The 20,346-nt window shown below is 39.3% G+C and overlaps 2 protein-coding genes across 7 annotated transcripts in view; both read right to left on the reverse strand.

Moving 5' to 3' along the window:
• Positions 1–2,614, reverse strand: part of LOC117514296 (CUGBP Elav-like family member 3) — a 75,473-nt gene extending 72,859 nt beyond the window's left edge. For 4 of the 5 annotated variants that reach the window (XR_004561849.1, XM_034174684.1, XM_034174682.1 and 1 more), the window contains exons 1-2: positions 2,458–2,614; positions 1,453–1,655 (exon numbers count right to left, since the gene is read on the reverse strand). Coding sequence is in view for 3 of the 5 variants with exons in the window: in XM_034174684.1 (XP_034030575.1) it covers positions 1,453–1,597 (145 nt within the window). In the remaining 2 variants the exon portion in view is untranslated. Of the gene's footprint in view, positions 1–1,452; positions 1,656–2,457 lie in introns of those variants that run through there. The other variant, XM_034174685.1, reaches the window with a different exon arrangement.
• A 16,262-nt stretch (positions 2,615–18,876) lies between these two features.
• The window catches only part of adamtsl4 (ADAMTS-like 4), a 70,265-nt gene continuing 68,795 nt past the window's right edge, over positions 18,877–20,346 (reverse strand). For both annotated transcript variants that reach the window (XM_034174662.1, XM_034174663.1), the window contains exons 15-17: positions 19,475–19,654; positions 19,134–19,281; positions 18,877–19,044 (exon numbers count right to left, since the gene is read on the reverse strand). In XM_034174662.1, the coding sequence (XP_034030553.1) occupies positions 18,914–19,044; positions 19,134–19,281; positions 19,475–19,654 (459 nt within the window). In that variant the 3' untranslated portion in view covers positions 18,877–18,913. The remainder of the gene's footprint in view (positions 19,045–19,133; positions 19,282–19,474; positions 19,655–20,346) is intronic.

Raw genomic sequence — 20,346 nt, forward strand, 5'->3', positions numbered from 1 at the left:
GAAAAATCGCAACAAAAATCTGGAGAACTCTTAATCCGACAGCGCTTGTACTTCAGGTAGAGACGTTCCAGCGAATACTGCAAATGCCTCCGGACAGCTTACGGCGTACTCAATATTTGTGTGTGTGTTACAAGAATGAGCACCATCAATAAAACAAACGCCACATGTCTGTTTTTAAGCTGAGCACCGTTGCCGCTAGTGTGAGCGCACGCAGTGGTCGCGGCATGCAATAGCACAAAATGTATAGCACCAAAATTGCACGCTAAACAGAACCAAAACTGCACAGTAAATGAAACACAATGGCAAATGGTAACAATGATACATATCACGCGACATGCAAACCACCAATCAAATAAATGACAAGGATATATTTAGGCATTATATAAAGATTAACTCTGAATGGAGTATAATTACACTGTTTTAGTTAGCCAGACATGGCCCAAAAGAATAGCTCATGACCACGCCAAGATAAGCTGAGAGACCACAGAAATCAGACACTAAAAGGATGAAATACTTACAGTGTAAACAAAGGTGATGGTTTGTGTGTAGTCTAACACTTCAGATGAAATATAGAAAAAAGTGACTGTTTTTACATTTTTTATTTTTGTGCACAAATGATTGTCAAGGAAAGGTTTCCTATCCGTACAGTACATTAAATCTGAGGCAAATCACTTTTTTTCAACACTGTTTTCCCTCATCGTCATGGGTTGGAATTCCTGAACTTGTCGTTTGAAGACTATTTTTGTTTGACATTTGTGTAGACAAGGTGATAGTTAGAAAAGAGGAGAAAATCAGACTGATGTATGCAAAGGAGTGATTCAGCACGGGAATACACAGACAAACCAAAGAGGTAGTTATGAAACTTCTCAGTCTGCACACATTGCACATAAAGGAGTTAATGTCTCAAACCTCTGACAGAGAAGTTTAAACTTGAGTTTACAGTTCGACAGCTCTCTGTTATGCATATATGGACATCTTTGTGATGTTATGAGGCTATTTTCCTGAAATATTACAAAACAGATAAATGCAAAAGAAATCTGGTTGTGCCTCAAAACTGAATAAAGTCATCACTGCCCCATGGACCACATTATCACACAGGTTTGCCAAAAGTGGTTGTCTACTATTTTGAGTTACTCTGTACACAGACAGACAGACAAAACCTGTTGGGTTGATGGAGGCAATAAATAATGGGATACGCAGCCTGTATTTTTCTTATTTTCATGCATCCACATTTCTCTGTAAAAGCTTGCCAGTTCACAGCACAGGCTGAGTTTGTTTGTGTTGAGCACATTACAGTGTTAAGTGGAGACGGAGACAAGAGGCAATGTGACAGTTTCCATGGTGACAAGTAGCACATGTCACAGTACAGCAAGACCCATCCATTGCTTACGTCTATATCTATCTATCTATCTATCTATCTATCTATCTATGTAACATGGTGAGAGGACTGACCTTTGTGCATGCCAGTGTATTTATCCTTTATCACAGTGAGCTCATAGATCTTGCCAAACTGCTCAAAAATTGGCTTGAGGTCCTTCTCTTCCAGATTCCGAGGAATCTGCCCCACAAACAGCTTTATGGCATCGGCCTCCTTCATCGGGACAGAGTAGAGAAGATGAGCGAGCACCACAAGCGCTGAACAGGAGCAGGTATCCCTAGAGGGGAGCAATGAAGGATGGACATTGGCTTTAGCTGACAGATTTATCAACAACGGCACACTTTCTTTTTTTGGGGGGGGGGGGGGGGGGGGGACTGATGTGTCTATGGTAATAACTTCATCATTATTAATTATTAAATTTACTTTTGAGCATTGAATATAATTATATTATTTCTCGTGGAAAAAAGATGCAGAATGAAAAATACAAAAAATAGATCTATTTTGAATTAAACCTCTAGTCTGAATATGTTGCTAAGCTGTGGAATCGGTGACACAAGAAAAGTTAATTATTCTTTTTTGTATGTTTTTGTATGTGTGTGTGTATTTAGGTGTGTGACAGTCTTCAATGCTGGGCTTGATGACAAAGAGCTCCAGCACCTTCTGATAATGCAATTACGCAAACGTTAATTAGCCAATCAAAAAGCAATAATGGCAACCCCCCATCTCCCCCCTCCCCCTTCCAATTACATGCATATTAATCTAAAATATCTATAAAGATGCATTCTGTTGTAGAGGATAAAGAGAGCACAGGAAGTGCACACATTAAAAAAAAGGAGTGTAAATCAGAGTGAGTGGGGCTAAATCGTGGCATTAGAGGGGGTTTCTTTGTTTAGCCAGCTGTAGGTTACAGCTACACACACGGATGTCATGGGGCTCCCTGCTCTTTGTCCGACACACACACACACACACACACACACACACACACACACACACACACACACACACACACACACACACACACACACACACACACACACACACACACACACACACACACACAAAAACATGCCAGCTCTTACCAACTTCACTCTTAAATGATAAGCTGTCGTCTGGGTGTCTCTTGTCGTCCTGTCCCGTCCTCCGTGCTCCCCTCTGGATGCTCTTTGTGCCTGTCCTACGCTCCCTCTTCTCCTCCTCCTCCTCCTCCGCCGCCTCCTCCTCCTCCTCCTCCGCCTCCTCGGGGTCGCCTGTTCGGATGAGCTCGGCCGGCTGTGCTCCTGCTCCTGGTTCTGGCAGGTCGCTCCACTTCAAATCACAGCTCGCAGTTGAACGGGCGCAGAACAGACGAAGCTAATGCTAACTACTTCTCTCGTTTAAATTCACCTTAAATTTGACTGGCAGCGAGCTAACCGCTACTTTAAATGAGGCTAACGCTTCGACGCAGGTTTGCTGTTATTTCTTCCAGCCGCTCACCTCACTTACATCAGGCTCACGGGCTATTTTCAGTTTTCGTCTCATCCGTCCAACTGCTGGAAACCTTTTAAATACACAGGTCGGTCTCTCTCTCTCTCTCTCTCTCTCTCTCTCTCTCTCTCTCTCTCTCTCTCTCTCTCTCTCTCTCTCTCTCCTGTGACGTAACATCAAGGGACCGTCCATAACACTTTTCACCTCACTCATACGAAACGACGTTTTTTTTTCCCATTTACACTATACAAAAAATATTTACGTTTTGCAAAAATAGTGTACATAATAAGTATAAAGGCATTTAAAACACGACAAATTACGCAGCCATTTACACACTATATTAAAACAGCACACAACTTAAGTTAAAAAAAATCCAACCCCAGTTCAGTTAGAGGTTCCTACTCAAAACACCAAACTAAAATAAAATAAAATAAGAATTAAACACGCACTTACTAAGCACAAAAAATCCAGACCATTGATTAGGAAACTCTAGATTGATCTAATATATAAACTGACCATGTGTGTGTGTGCATGTGTGTTCACTAAGCACAACAGAAATTAAATAATCCGACACCAAACTTGCTATGGTGACAGGGGGAACCAAAGGGGAGGTCACTGGGGGCCTTAGGTTGAAAGTGTACATGCGCAAACACACACGGTCATCCTTATATATTAGATCACAACACTGGAGCCCTTATTTTCACAGTTCACCTGGTACTCAGGTCAGGTAGCAAGCATCACACTATACTTAATACATAGTAGCTGCTGGCTAGCGTGCACTTTAATTAGAATCCGAATGGGCCAGCGTGTAGTAGTTAAGGCGTGTATTTTTTTCAGTTAAAATGTACCTGCTGTGTACAGCATGCCTTTTTATCATCATTCGAGTCTCAAAAATGTCACGAATTGCTCTGTGAAAATTAATGATGACAACATGCACACATTGCAGTGCAACTTACTACACCTTAACTAAAGTGACATGAAATATACAATGACATGACTAAAATTCTTCTTTATTACCCAGCTCAGCTAGTAGTGGAAACCAGGGCACAGTGAATCACGGGGTACAGTGAATGAGTAGCTATATCTGCAAAACTACATATATATTTGCAGCAGTTATGCCATATTTTTTATGTATAAAGACATCCCCCTTATAAATTATTGTTTTGTTTTTGGATACATTAAGGGTAAAACTAAATGGCAACTGAAGTCAGTTTTTTTCCTATCAAAAGTAAATCTTGTGGATGTCAGTGTCTTTGTATTTATTTCTCACAACAGAGGAAAGGTGGCCCAAAAAATTGTTTCTGTTTAGAGGACTACCCCGTCCAACTGATGAGCATGTGTTATGTCTTCTCCAGACTATCAGCTATTTGATAACATGACTCGTGTGTCACATGCACCTGGGGCACAGTGACTCAGTGATTTACTAAGCCATACTGGGGCTTAGTAGTAGAAGTGGATGACAAATATTACTTGTTGAAGCTTATACATTTATTTTTCCATGAATTATTTCTATAATTTTTGTATATAAACAACTTTTTTCATGTTTGAACAGAAATTATGACAGTTGTATTTATAATAGTTTCTAAAGGACTTATGTCACTGTATAAGACACTCACACATTGCATAGCTGGTTTGCTGGATTACAGTTTGTATATGCATCAGCATATATTTAATAATTTTGAAGAAATCTTTAAAATCATGTGTTTTTCATTATATTCTAAGTTGATTCACTGTGCCCCATGAATTAGTGTCCGGGGCACACTGAATCAAAAATTTTAAAATCGATTTTAAACACCTGTAAATTACACTTGGGAAAACATAAATAACCCAGCCTTATAAACAATAACTTGCTGTATTAAATCCACAATAGAATGACCTAAACCTATGCATAATGTGTTTATGCTGCCACAAAACAACATTTCTGACCCACTGTGCCCCGGTTTCCCCTATATTTAAAATTTACATAAAAAATTAATTGAGTTTGAAAGTGTAATCCATAGTAATCTAGGTACAGGCAATTCTTTGCAAATTAATGACTCACTGTTAAAAAAGATTAAACGCAGTGCTCCTGTTATTTAGAAAATTTAGACATTTTTAGATGTAAAATTTTAATTTATAAGAAATATATTTAATTGTCTGTATGTACTGTACTGTATGTAATTCACACGAATTAAGATTTATTTTGGGGTTTGGGAAACTTTGGTATAGTCTCTGAAATGAAATAATTCAAAAAGTGATGAGTTATTTGAACTGAAACAGCTGGAGGTACATGTTTGCTTAAATGGCTTATGTCACAATAATGCTACTACAGTCACATAATACATTGAAGTATTTACTCATTCATATACTCACAAACTAATGTGGAAAATTTAATATTGAATGTATATATATTAATTAACACTTCTGTCCCTTTAAAATCACCCCCCCCATTAATTTGATTTTTGTCTATATTTCATACTAATTTGTGTCAGATATTTAATCACAATGTAACATAAAACAAAGGCAACCTGAGTACATATGTGTTTTTACATGATAATTTTATTTACAGAAGCAAAACATCATCTTTTTACAATTGGGCATGTGTCAAAACACACTGTGCACTTTATGTATTTAATCTAACATTTTCTTAAAATGCATTGATAACTTGTTTTAACTGAATAAGACACTCCCAGGGGTGATTAATACTAGATGCATGTCAATCAAATCATCAGATCACTGGAACTGTTAGTGATTCCTTCTCTTTTTGTCTATATCTCATACTTTTATTAAATTCAGATATTCAAACACAATTTGAAAAATAAAACAAAAACAAATGCAACCTGAGTGGATGCAACCACAGTTTTTAGATTATCATTTGTTTTACAGACGTAAACTTACCCCCCCCCAATGCAAACAAACAAAAAAAAAGCCTCCATGGGGGCTGTAAAGAAACCACATTTGAGCAACAATGGCTTTACTTCAAATATCAAATTCCACGTTAGGTATGTTTATATAAATGTAGTGATGTAAAGCACTTGTCTCACAAGAAGATTGTGGGATCGATTCCCACCTGTGGCCTTTCTGTGTGGAGTTTGCATGTTCCCTTTGTGTTTGTGTGGGTTCCCTCTGGGTGCTCTGGCTTCCTCCAACATCCAAAGATATGCAGGTTAAGTGAATTGGAAATTTAGAAAAAAAATGTCAGTAGGTGTGCCTGTGGGTGTGAGTGTGTTTATTTGTCTCGATTTGGCCCTGCGACAGACTGACAGACTGGCGCCCTATCCAGAGTGTACCCCGGCCTCACGCCCTGTGACTACTGGGATAGACTCCAACCACCCCCACCCCCACCCCCCCAAGCCACCCTAAATTGGAGTAAGCAGTTGAAGATGTGTGTGTGTGTGTGTGTGTAGTGATGTAAATGTAATAATGTATCATTATGATATGAATTTGTAAGTATCTAAACGGTAGCAGAGTGAAACCTTTTATTTGTTGAAATGGATATATATATTCCAATGAATGTTGGTTTTAGGGTTTGAGAACTAAAGAGGAAAAAATGTCGACGCTCCCCGGCCGCCAGCACGCGCTGAGCTGCCTTTTGTTCCAGCCGCGAGCTCTGGCCTTGGTGCTGAAACGATTCTTGACGTGAAGCCGATAGAGAGAGAGAGAGAGAGAGAGAGAGAGAGAGAGAGAGAGAGAGAGAGAGAGAGAGAGAGAGAGAGAGAGAGAGAGAGAGAGAGAGAGAGAGAGAGAGAGAGAGAGAGAGAGAGAGAGAGGAGAGAGAGAGAGAGAGAGAGAGAGAGAGAGAGGGGGGTTGGCCTACTTTACACAGCGTACTTTGGAAAATGATCCTGAATCGGGCTTCTTGACTGAAATTATGTTCAACAGGAGCAAACCAGATGTACACACGCTCAAATAAAGTCATTAATACATAAAACAAGCCAGTTCTTTTTTTTAAAGATACCATGTAAAAATAATCTGAGAATACATGTTTAAAAAATATGATCTATCATAATATTTATTTTCAACTGACACGATGGGATATTAAAACACTGATTTGCAAAAGCTATCAAGAAATGCATTTTTATCACAAATAGGCAGATATTTAGAAATCATCTAGCATATATATATATATATATATATATATATATATATATATATATATATATATATATATATATATATATGTGTGTGTGTGTGTGTATGGGGGGGGGGGGGGGTTTCAAATCATATTACATTAGATTAGATTTCAGAGATACATTATGACCTCTGTGGTCAAAGAAATACACTGTACATTAAAACCAAAACAGAAATCTGAACTAAACAGTTTATCAGAGTATGAATGTGACAAAGTAGAAGGTGCATTCCTCAAGGACATACTGTATGTCCACCAGGGTAATGATGATTACTGTTCTCAAATGATGGAGGAAAGCAGCTAGAATTATTTTATCCAATTCAATTTATTTTACTTGTATAGTGTCACATCATAACAACGCGGTCTCAAGGCGCTTCGCACAGGTAAGATCTTATGCTACTAACCCCCCCTGAGCAAGCACAGAGGTGACAGTGGTAAGGAACAACTCCCTCTGAGGAAGAAACCTCATGCAGACCAGACTCAAAGGGGTGACCCTCTGCTTAGGCCACTCTAAGAGTTATAAAGCTTTTACAGATTTTACGAGAATTTCTTTACAAAAAACAAACAAACAAACAAACAAAAAAAAAAACAGAAAACTGAAACAGAAAATATCAGAAAAGCAGCAAAAACAGTACTTCATTGAAATTAACAATCAGTCCATCTTGGGTCTTCAGTATCTGTGCCTCCAGGTGGTTGAATAGGTAGGTCTTGAATAGGTAGGGCTTTCTTGATTCAGCCTGACACCCTGGGGTGCAGGGCCAACATCTGTTACAAAGAGAAGAATCAGTTGGGCACAAATAGCTGCACCTGATGCATTGATTCACCAGCAGTAAATCAACAGGGAAGCAGAGAGATTCCTAAGGTGGTTGCCAGCAGCTAGCCCTGTGCTTCACTGACAGACCCAGAATTTAGATGCAGTGAGGCTGAGACCTGTTCTGCTGCTAATAATATGAATTAAAAGGAGAGGAAATAATTCCACACCAGTATGCTAGTCATACAAGAGGGAGAATAGATTTGTCTTCAGTCTGGACTTGAATGTCTCCATACGGAATTTGACTGGTTTGTCTCTGGAGGGAGATCAGTCCACAAGCCAGGCACAGAAGGATCTGTGGCCTGCTGACTTTTTTTAACGTCAGGGAGACAAAGTAGTCCTATGTCCTGAGAATACAGAGCCCGGGCCAGTATGTAGGGTGTAATTAGGTCAACTAGGTAGGGAGGCTCTAGTCCAGGGGTGGCCAAGTTCGGTCCTCGAGAGCCACATTCCTGACACTTTTAGTTGTCTCCCTGCTCCAACACACCTGAATCCAATGAAAGACTCGTTAGCAGACTTTTAATGAGCCTTTCATTGGATTCAGCTGTGTTGGAGCAGGGAGACAACTAAGAGTGTCAGGAAGGTGGCTCTCGAGGACCGAACTTGGCCACCCCTGCTCTAGTCCATTAATAATTTTATGAGTTAATAGCAGAGCCTTACAATCAGACTTCACACAGACAGGAAGCCAATGAAGAGATGCCACAATTGATGTAATGTGGTTGAACTTTATGCTTCTTGTCAAAATTCTGGCAGCAGCATGTTGAACTAATTAGAGAACCCTAATGCTGGACTGTGGTAAACCAGAGAATAGAACATTGCAATAATCCAGTCTAGAGGAAACAAATGCATGGATCAGTGTCTCTGCATCGGTCATAGACAGGATGGGATGAATACTCGCTATGTTACAAAGGTGGAAGAAGTTTATTCATTGTATTTTTTTTTTTATAAAACTGATTAAAGTCTTTCTAAGATCATTTTATGGGTGCTGGCTTAGAAAGAGACATCTGTGAAATTATTCCAACATACGGTGCATCCGGAAAGTATTCACAGCACTTCACTTCTCCCATATTTTATGTTACAGCCTTATTCCAAAATGGATGAAATTCTTTTTTCCCTTAAAGTTCTATACACAATACCCCATAATGACAATATGAAAAAAATAGTTTGTTTGTTTTTTAGATTTTTGCAAATTTGCTAAAAAAACAAAGAAATCACATTTACAATTATTCACACACTTTGCCATGAAGTTCAAAATTGAACTCAGTTGCACCCTGTTTCCACTGATCATCAATGAGATGTTTCTACAGCTTAAGTGGAGTTCACCTGGGGTAAATTCAGCTGATTGGACATGATTTGGAAAGGCACCTGTCTACATATAAGGTCCCAGAGTTGACAGTGCATGTCAGAGCACAAACCAAGCATGAAGTCAAAGGATTTGACTGTAGACCTTCGAGACAGGATTGTCTTGAGGCACAAATTTGGGGAAGGGTACAGAGCACTTCTGCTGCTTTGAAGGTCCTAATGAGCACAGAGACTGCCATCGTCCATAAATGGAAGACGTTCAGCTCCACCAGGACTCTTCCTAGAGTTAGCCACCCATCTAAACTGAGCGATCGGGGGAGAAGGGCCTTAGTCAGAGAGGTGATCAAGAACCAGACGGTCACTCTGGGGAAGTGGGGAGGGGATGGTGATGGGTGGCATCACATTCAAGAAGACTTGAGGCTGTAATTGCTGCCAAAGGTGCATCAACAAAGTATTGAGCAAAGGGTGTGAATACTTAGGTACGCGTGGTTTCTTAGAACTTAATTCATTTTGGAATAAGGCTGTAACACAACAAAATCTGGAAAAAGTGAAGAGCTGTGAATACTTTCTGGATGCACTGCATTTAAGCAATTTCTTTTAAAAAAAAGTTTGCATTTGTAGAGAAGAACACAAACCCGAAAGAACTGCGTTTTATGCAGTTATGTTGTCATTTTCAATAATCTGTGGTTTCAGGGTTTTTTTAAAATTTAAACAGGTTAGACCCATTGAGATCAAGACCTCTTCTGCAAGGGAGACCTGGACAATTATAAAGTTTCCAATTCACCTAACCTGCATGTCTTTAAATGTGGGAGGAAACCCACGCAAACATGGAGAGAGCATGCAAACGCCACGCAAAAAGGCCACAGGTGGGAACTGAACCCATGATCTTCTTGCTGTGAGGCAGCAGTGATAATCACTAAACCATCGTGCTGCCACTTGCTGGCAGTACTTGATTAATGCTGATGTTGCATTAAGAACTGACAAAGCAAATTGTTTGGGTAATCTGAAATAGAAGGACTGAAGCACCTATTGTGTTATCAATATGGAGCTAATCAAACACAAATATTAAATGTTACAAGCACTTAATAAAATCACTAGTTGACTAATAGCCTGATGATATATGATTAATGTACAATAGACACTGTATAAGGTAGTAATAGTAGTAGAATACACTGGCTACTTGTAAACTCATTCCCAAATCAGCTACATAATAAACTAGGTAGCTAGCAAAGCAGATAAACAGACAACGGGAAGGGTCCACTAGTCCTCAGGTCCTCACGTCTTTGTATGATTTGATGGTGTATATTCCAACCCCAAACTGATTTTAAAGTTCACAAATAAATGTAATACTTTCAAATAGCTCACAAACCAGATACAGTTTTGTTCAATTTACAAAACTAAAACATATGATTCTGTTGATATACACCATTAATCACCTTTAAGGCCCCTTCACATATAGTGCAAAGTTTGGATGACGTTTGGACAAATATGGCAAACAGTGCGAAACAGTTCGAATTTGCGCACCATGAAACATCGCGCCGACAGGCAGGCGTGCACGATCCCGGTGCAAGAGCTCGTGCACATGACAGTGTATTTCGAGCAGGAACAGTGCGAGGTTTACCACATTGCACCACTTATGTGGAATACATAAACAACAACAACAAAAAAAAAAACAGCCGGTTCCTGTGGGACCACATCGCACCGCTTATGTGGAATAAAAAATAAATAAAACCAGCCGGTACCTGTGGGACCACATCCCGCCACTTATGTGGAATAAATAGAAAAACACATACCACTCACTGGACGCAAACCCACACCTTCCAAAACCTCTGATTACCAGTCAGCAACTTTACCACTGAGCTACAGAGCTGTCCTTTGAAAGCTGCTGGAATCTGCCTCATATCAGGAAGGATATGGAAGTATTACAAAACAACAAAAAAAATAATTAAAATCACAAACCATATAAAAACACCACATTTATCAAGCGAGCAATACAAATATGATCCATCTGTTCCTCTGGTCATGACCCATGGTCACTGACAGTCATGAAATGACATGAATGAGAAGCAGTGTGCTCTGATCTGACGGTCCATTTCAACCTCGGGGGCTGTCAGTGTCCGCTCCATGTGCGCCCTTGTTTGCTGCAGCTTGTCGACACCATGGCAATATGTTTTTATTTATATCCATGTAAGTACAGCAATCAGACACATGCGCCTCATAGTGGACAGTCGTTTGTCCATGTTTGCCCAAACACAGTAGGTGTTGTCCAGATTCACAGATTCTCACAGCTGCTTCTGTCGGAAGCCACGCCTCCTGTGAGTGGAGCGCACACACCCACCTGTCAGTGTGTGTGGTTGCAAAGTCACACTTGTGGGGAACTTAAATTTCACAGCAGTACGATAGTGGTTGCCTGCAGTCTGCTGTCGTGCCAAGAGTGCGACTAGCCACACATTTTCTAAGTGCCATGTGGTGTTAGATGTTCGTGCGTGTCACCTGGAATTTGGCTGGCACCTGCTGCGAGAGGGTGTGATGGGTTCACACAGTGCACACTCTGTCTTTCAGCCGCTGGTGTGTGCAAATAGTTGTCGCAACAGGTGTACGAGGCGTTAGAGGCAGCTACGATTGCATGAAATTCCTGCTTTGTGCGCATGTCGACAAACTTCGCACTATGTGTGAAGGGGCCCTTAATTGTACTGTTGTATTTAAATCTGTTGAATCAAAAATCAACAAAAAATGGTAATTCACTATAATTAAATGTTTTTTTTTAATTGTCATACTTTGTAACATTACTTAACCTACTTTAGTGCAACATATAGCCTACCATAAATGTAAAAACAACGTCAACATGCTCTCCTTAATACTAGGACTAGTGGACCCTAGGACTGGTGGGGAGTTCCCTAGACGACAAATTATCAAGTAAATAAATTGAATGTATTTTGTTGGGTTATCGTCTTTCCCCCGATTGCCACTTATATAAATCTGTTGTTTGATAACTTGATAGTTAGGAAGGTCTAAATTTTATAGAATTAGAAAATACTAGCATAAACTAGTAATAGGATGTTTTGGCATTATCCATAATGCAATTTATCAATAGGAAACAGTGCATGAGCTCAAAATTGTTCCAGTTTGGCACTGTACTCTTTATTCACGAGTCGCTACTTGTTTGTTTTCTTTCCTTGGGTATTTGAGCAAAACATGCACTGACCAAAAGTTATTAAAAGCTGCAGTTTGCCTTGCTGAGAGTCCCCCTGACGTTTTGGCGATCTTAGAATAACCACATTCCTGAAATATATAAAATCGGAGCTCTTGCAACAATTTCATACTCATGCAGCCTTGTGCCGTGATACATGTGTGCACACTTGTATTGCGGCATGTATGTTTAATGACAAAACTCTGAATGGAGAGCACTTTAATCTGTATGCCACTTTGGCTGTCTTGGTAGCATGTAGCATGGTTGCTAGCTAATAAAGATACATGGTCAAATCAGGGGAATTAATATATTCACTATATTATACTGCACAATAAAGACACAATTTAGCCAGACGTTTAGTATGGAAATAACATATTCATCCTACAGATGTCCATTCACATGTGGGACTCAACAGCACCACCACTGGAAGGACACTTGTTACACCACTTTTACTGACCTTTAACAAAACATGACACACCACTTACCAGCACTCTCATATTTCAGTTTTAATGCAAGTTCAATTTTGAGATGGTAATTTCCCCACACTGTTTTGTATTTCTGCAAATCAAAATGATTTTAAAAACTGGGTATCAATAAAAACAATCGTACACCTAAACTCTGGTGGTAACAAAGGAAATTTGCTACAGCTCCATAAAACACAAAAATAAATTACATGTTCTTCAGCTAATAGATAAATTATCTTTTAATATAAAATGTAATTTGTACTAAAAGAGATTAGAGACAAGTATACATTCAAAACCATCATCACACAACAAACAATCATACACACATATTTACATCATGACACAAACATTCAAAATTCATGATTAACTTTTTGATTCTCTCATCAAATCCACACCATGACTTATATGACAGTTAGGTGTGATAAAAAAAAACATGAACGTCTAATATGTTCAAAGGATTTATAGACACTGAAACATATCTGACAAATATACAGACTCCTCACTTTGAATGGGTGCTGGTGGTATAAAGATTAGAGAGACACAATCTGAGAGAGTAATTACACACTTATACACCGGCTACTGCTTCAGAGGGTGACTTTTCAAAGAAGAGCTGAAATTGCGATCTACGTCAGCCACATTCGTAAAGAAGTATTGAATCTACTGGAAGAAAGCAGTGACATATTTTGGAAAAAGTAGGTACTGATGGATGCGGCCTGATCCCAATAAAACCTGAGCAGCTTGTTCCATCAGTTTTCCTGAATGTGGCTTTCCTGATTTTTACAGGACAGATTTATGGTCTCCTCCCAGGGAGGTGACAATGGATACAAAAAAGAGGTTGTACTGTGATAAGGAGGTGAGGAAACATGAGTTGTTTTGTGTGTGTGTGTGTGTGTGTAAATTTCAGGGAGGAATGGTCATTAAAATATAAATTCAGATTTGACACTTTACCATGTTACACCTCAAATCTGTCTGTGTCATCAATACTTTGGTTAACTGCACAGAAAAAAGTGGATGATTAAAGGTCGCTCAAACCAAGACAGTTGTAATATATCAAAGTTATGGAACTGATAAAACATTTCACTCCTCTTTAAAGGGGTGCTCCAGGATTTTACAACCTAGGCTATATTTTTAGATTTTTGGGGAGTTTCATCTTATCATTCAGGACCAAAGTGAAATTAATTGGTGCGTTACTGATTTAACATGCAAAACACTGTCACAGGCTAATCAGCTAACTAATGTAAAGTCTGGGGCAATCAGATACACTCACAGGAAACTGCCTCATGCTGCCACTGAACCGGCAAAAATGTCATTAGAAGTGTCCAATAGCAAGGAGAAGTTCTCTCTGAAGATAAACGTGCACGTTTACCGCACCAATGTGCAAAAACCCGAAGAAAGCCCTTAGTTTTTCATGAATGTGTTTTGAGGGTCAGGAATGCCACTTTTGGCTTATTCTAATCCATCATGTAAAATTAATGTCTATCTTAAACAGAATTGTATGAGACTGCATCAAATCACACTGCGTCAAATCTCATCAAACTGGATATTTTTATATATCATTCAAGAATCGTATCATAGCCCATGTACCTTGATATGTATCTTATGATTTTACAAAGGAGAGACAGAACCTATATTGTAAAATCCCAGAGTTCCCTTTTAAAAGCATATTCATGTTGTTTTCATGAGTATGTTGAACATATTGTTGTTGTTTTTTTTGTGGTTTTTTGTTTTGTTTTTCAACCATCCTACTCATTTGAGAAAAGATCCTGTACTGTATTTACTGCATAGATATATTTGGTCACACTCTGCCACCACTCCTTTGGTTAATTTGTCCTAATACTGATCTGAACAATAAGAGGACAAGTGAGGGTTTTTTTTTTCTTTTTTGGCAAATTGAAAAGACATGAAAATAAAATCACTGTAGTTTAATTAGGATTTGTCATTATAGCTCAGTGGTGGAATCTGCAGTGAAGAGACACGGTATCAAAGCGGCTCTGCAGCACATACACACTAATATATACAGTTTATCTAGGCCACTTGGTCATTATTAATTTTTTTTCAAAAACATTTAAATGTCTGAAAATAGCTGTTTTAAGACCCCAAAATTGGGAAAAATCCTGGGAAATCAGTTTGCTGTTGAAACACAGCATTAGTGAGCACCTTTTCTTACAATCTCAGAGCCTTACAACACATTTTTAGCCTGTTAAAGCTAAAGTGAACAGAAACTAAATGGAATAAGGGGCTGTTAGAAACAAAATTACAAAATGAGGATTTCATTTGCAAAAGCCCATAAGTCCCATTTTATATATATATGAATATGTTTATTTTGGTACAAAAAAGTAGAGAAACGTTTCAGTACAAAATAAAGCAAAACTGATTCCTCAGTTAATCTAAGTAACCGAAAGAGTGTAGGTAGAAGCATATATATATATATATATATATATATATATATATATATATATATATATATATATATATATATATACGAGGTCTGTCCATAAAGTATAGGTCCTTTTTATTTTTTTCAAAAACTATATGGATTTCATTCATATGTTTTTACGTCAGACATGCTTGAACCCTCGTGCGCATGCGTGAGTTTTTCCACGCCTGTCCGTGACGTCATTCGCCTGTGAGCACTCCTTGTGGGAGGAGTCGTCCAGCCCCTCGTCAGAATTCCTTTGTCTGAGAAGTTGCTGAGAGACTGGCGCTTTGTTTGATCAAAATTTTTTCTAAACCTGAGACACATCGAAGTGGACATGGTTCAAAAAATTAAGCTGGTTTTCAGTGAAAATTTTAACGGCTGATGAGAGATTTTGGGAAGTCCTTAAAGCGACAGTATCACCTCAAAATCTCTCATCAGCCGTTAAAATTTTCACTGAAAACCAGCTTAATTTTTCAAACCATGTCCACTTCGATGTGTCTCACAGGTTTTGAAAAAAATTTGATCAAACAAAGCGCCAGTCTCTCAGCAACTTCTCAGACAAAGGAATTCCGACGAGGGGCTGGACGACTCCGCCCACAAGGAGTGCTCACAGGCGAATGACGTCACCTACAGGCGTGGAAAAACTCACGCATGCGCACGAGGGTTCAAGCATGACTGACGTAAAAACATATGAATGAAATCCATATAGTTTTTGAAAAAAATAAAAAGGACCTATACTTTATGGACAGCCCTCGTATATATATATATATATATATATATACATATATATATATATATATATATATATATATATATATATATATACACACAGTGGTGGGCACAGTTCCGCTAATCCGCTAACCATCAAAGCTAATGTTTTCATTATCGGATTAGCTTTTCAAATAACTTTGAAAACCATCATCAGACCAATTATTTTCCGATAAGTTTTGGTCTGATAATTTTTAAACCGCTAATATATTTTTGTAGGCGTGATGAAGAAAGCTTAACAGTTACATACATCTATTAAGTCTAAAATCAGTTGAGTACCTACCTGTTTTGTAGTTTTGTAGTAGATGTGCAATTCAATCTTCTTACTGGCAATATCACCCAAGTCATCCAGAGGCATATAGTTTTAACTTATAGTTAAAATTTTAACCAAACTAATTTTGGACAAGTTATTTAAATTAATGTCTTGTCTGAAGTTTTATAAAGTGAAAATATCAGATATATGTTTTAGTTTTAAAGTAATGCACTAATTTTGAAGGTTTTAGTGTGGACATGCTGTGTCAAGGTGCATTATGGGTAATGACAGAAGAAATGCATTTGAGACTTTCTGATCAGGCTCCCCACGGACAACAGCATTAAACTCTTTGTGTTATATGGCTGGGGGGGGGGGGGGCCTGGCTGCCGGTTTGTTTCTGTTTTTTTGGTTTTCCTCCCAGGTGGCGTGCATTTGGGACTGAGTGGCTGTGTTGCTGAGGCTGTCAGGACCTCACCCTGATCACCTGCGACTCGTCAGGACTCACAGCTGTGGTGCATCTGGATGGAGTGGAACATGTTGGCATTTAAGACTGGAGTGCACAGTGTGTATTTGCCAGAGACTCGACCTTGTGACCAGACGGGTGAGATCGTCGTCTCGGGAGCCATCTCATCAGCAGCGGATGCTGAGAACGTCCAGGTTTGATGCACAGTCTGTGAAAGAGGAGGGGGTGAGGTCTCACGCTCGTCAGCACACTTCCTGAGGTATGTTAGATTTTGTGACTAACAGTTATACAGTCAGTAAATGTGGTGTCCCTCACACCTTATTGTATTGAGCTGTTTGTTAGTCATGTATCAGCTTCCACTGCGGTGGAGTTTTGTGAACTGGATGTTCCATGCCTGCAGGTTTGGAAGCTGATCAGTAATCAAGCCAGGAAGTGTTTGCTGTTTGTACACCTTTAAGTGTTCTGTGTGTAGAGTGTGGACTCACATAATGGTTCCTTCTTTCACAGACTCGGTTGTTGCGGCCACCTGGGGGGTGTCGGCGGGGTCCTTGGGTCCGAAACAGCTTCTGGCTCCGGACCGTTAGCGCTGCTGGGAGCGCACCACGCCAGGCCGCACCTTTTTGTTATTATATTTTCACTGTTATGTATTAAATTCAGTTAGCCTTTGTACCGTGCTCTGCTTATTTCATACTGGGTCCTTCAAACGCTGGTCGGTTCTCCGAGCTGCGTCCGACACATAACACTTTGTATATTGTGCCTTAAACTCTCGTGAAAATATTCTCTGGGCTTATAGATGTTGTTAATGCGTTTGTTTTATGTAAAAATGCCAGAAGAAGCCCAGGTTGCTTCTTCATTATTTGCAATTGGAATCATTGCAGTTGATTCCTGTTTGGTATTTAGAGTCCTGCTTATGTCAAACACTGTCTGTTGTCTTTATTCCAGAGTAATATATATAATGTCTGAAATTCAGTTTGCATTTATTAAATTCCACGCATCTTAAATGTAGCAGACACGGATTATCTGGAATTTTGTTTTGACAAGTTTTCACGGCCTCTACTGCCATCTACTGGCCAGTAGTGTTAATGGTAGTATGAGCATCTGGACGCCAGTAGAAGGCAGTGTTTATTTTGACTCCGGTTATATCAGACGGTTGTCAAATCAGTTCACAACTTAAGTTTTTGGCTTTTTGCAAACGGCTTTTTTTAACCAATAAAAAAAAGGCATATTTTACAAAAGCACATTTATATGTAAACACCAACACACACACTTCACATTAACGTGTTGGTTTTTACATAGAATGAATGAGTCAACCAATCAGTGTTAGCGGAGGCACATTTTACCTATAATCCCTTTGGCGTCTGTCTGTGTTTGTTACAAAACTTCAGAATTAGTGCATTATTTAAAATGAAAAGATATATGTTGTATTTTAACTTTGTACAAATGACAGAATTGACATTAATGGAGTTATTCTATCGGTATTAATTTTATTTATAAATCAAAACCATAAGTCAGCCCTGCTTTATTTTCCAAGACCTTCGCCTCATGGCTACACTAGCAGAAAGTTGAGCTTCGCTGCTCCTCTCAACTACTTTACTGCTGCAAGTTATGTAATAAACAGGAGCTTCCAGCAGAGGGCAGGGTGCACAAAGACAGAAATGCTGACTCATTGTTTGGGTCTGTGGTCGCCAGTGATGCTACCAGAAGCGATTGTGGTGTTAAAACTCAAAATCAGCTTGTTAGTAGTTGGAAGTGTACCAGAGACAATACTGGAAGTTATCGGTTATCTGTAGCTTCCGATAATTTTTGGGTTGGTTTATCGGTTTAGCTTTATAAAAGATAACTTTTCAGTTAGCTGAAGCTAACTTTTTGGTTAGCTGTGCCCACCACTGTGTGTGTTAATATATATATATATATATATATATATATATATATATATATATATATATATATATATATATAAAGAAATTAGTAAAATGCTTCTTGTTTTAAAATCAAAGTTTATGCATGTTGTCAATATTTATGATGGCTATTTTCATCATGCTTTATTTAATAATATTTATTTAGCAACTTTGTGGTTTTTGCAAATGAAGCTTCTTTTTGCTGTCAGCGAGATTCTAAAACAGGACAGAGTGTTTTCACATTGTTTTACCTGAAGAATTAGGAGAATACGGCTAAAATTTAACGGGAAGCACAAGCCGTCACTGGTGTTCTGTCCTTTTTCTACAGGATAATTATTTCAGGGGTGATCATTTTTGTTAATTAATGCTCGACTCCTTGTGTTGTGATTGGCTGATCAGTGTCTCTTGGCACGTTGAGCACTCTGGGTACATGACACGCAGCAGGCAGACTTGTAGTAGGAGTAGACGCACAGCCTGGCCTGCACCACCATCATGCAGTTCTGACGTCTGTCCCGGCAGTTTTCATCTTATCAACAGAAGGAGGAGAACAAGGTTAGCAGGGAGTGAGAGCGTGTACGGTACAGGCGTATAAATCCACATCAGGCGAATGCTAACCTGTGACTTGTAGACTGCAGGGAAACGGGTTGCAGATTTGCTCTTGTTCAGGTTTGGTGGTGGGGTCACATTCAGGGCTGTGACTTTTGTCAGGTCTGAGACACCTCACCTCCCTCATCTGTAAACCCCTTCCACAAGAACGAGAGCACTGACAACAAAGACAGGAACATTTATACATTTAAATGCGGAACTTCTGTCTTGCAGTTTTGTGTGAATAATGCACACAGTACACAAGTCATCTTATCGTTTGTCTGCAGGCTGGGTTTTCCATTTATGTAGTTATAACTGCCATAATTTCCTTTTTTCGCATTTTCATTCTCATATTTGCCCTCCGGCCTCACCGCACTCCATTCTGTCGTGAACCACTGTGGTTGACACTCGAGCATCTCGCACTCCTGCACTGCGGCGGGTTTGTCCAGATGAGCACACTCAGTGGCGGCTACGACAGTGACGTCGTTTCCCATCTTTTGCACACAGATGATTTCTCGTCGCTGAGTTCCATTCCCACAGCGGACGTTGCACTGGAAAACAAACAAAAATTACTTGCATACACAAGGATTGTGGTAGCTGTAATAACTGAGCTAGTTTGTGTAAATGTATGAGATATTTAACCTCAAAATTAAAAGTTAAAGATGACAGAATTCAAACTGAACCACCTTAAATACTATGAATGACTAAAATGTTTGACAGTAGAAACTGTCAAAAGAGACATGTTGATGTTTGCAAACCATTTGGTATGGTTGACCTGCATGCGCTGTGGGACATCCTAGAAATTTGTGGGCTTGCCATTAAGTTGTTTGACATCATTGCCGGCCTACACACAGGTACTGTGAGTGCTGTGTGGAGCCAGGGTCACAATCTCTCCTTCCTAGTGAATTCTGGTGTTCCTCAGGGATGTGTTATGGCTCCTCGTATCTTCAGTGCTTGCATGAACTGGATGTTTGGTAGGGTCATCAAGTTCAGCATCTTAGGTGCTTTTTTGGTGAGGAAAAGTTTGCAGTGCTTGACTTTGCAGACAATACTGTGATCTTTCTGGACTCACTGGATATCCTGATTGCAGCGCTTGAAAAAATGAGTAGCGAGTTGGAGTATCTGCATTTACGATTATCCTGGGTCAAGACTAGGATCCAGGCTTTCAATTACTTCCTGGATTCAGCCATCAGAAGTGTATCTGTTTGCGGAGAATGTGTCAAACTTGTTGAAAGAGCTACTT

This window comes from Thalassophryne amazonica, chromosome 7 (assembly GCF_902500255.1).
Source record: "Thalassophryne amazonica chromosome 7, fThaAma1.1, whole genome shotgun sequence".
NCBI classification, from domain to species: domain Eukaryota; kingdom Metazoa; phylum Chordata; class Actinopteri; order Batrachoidiformes; family Batrachoididae; genus Thalassophryne; species Thalassophryne amazonica.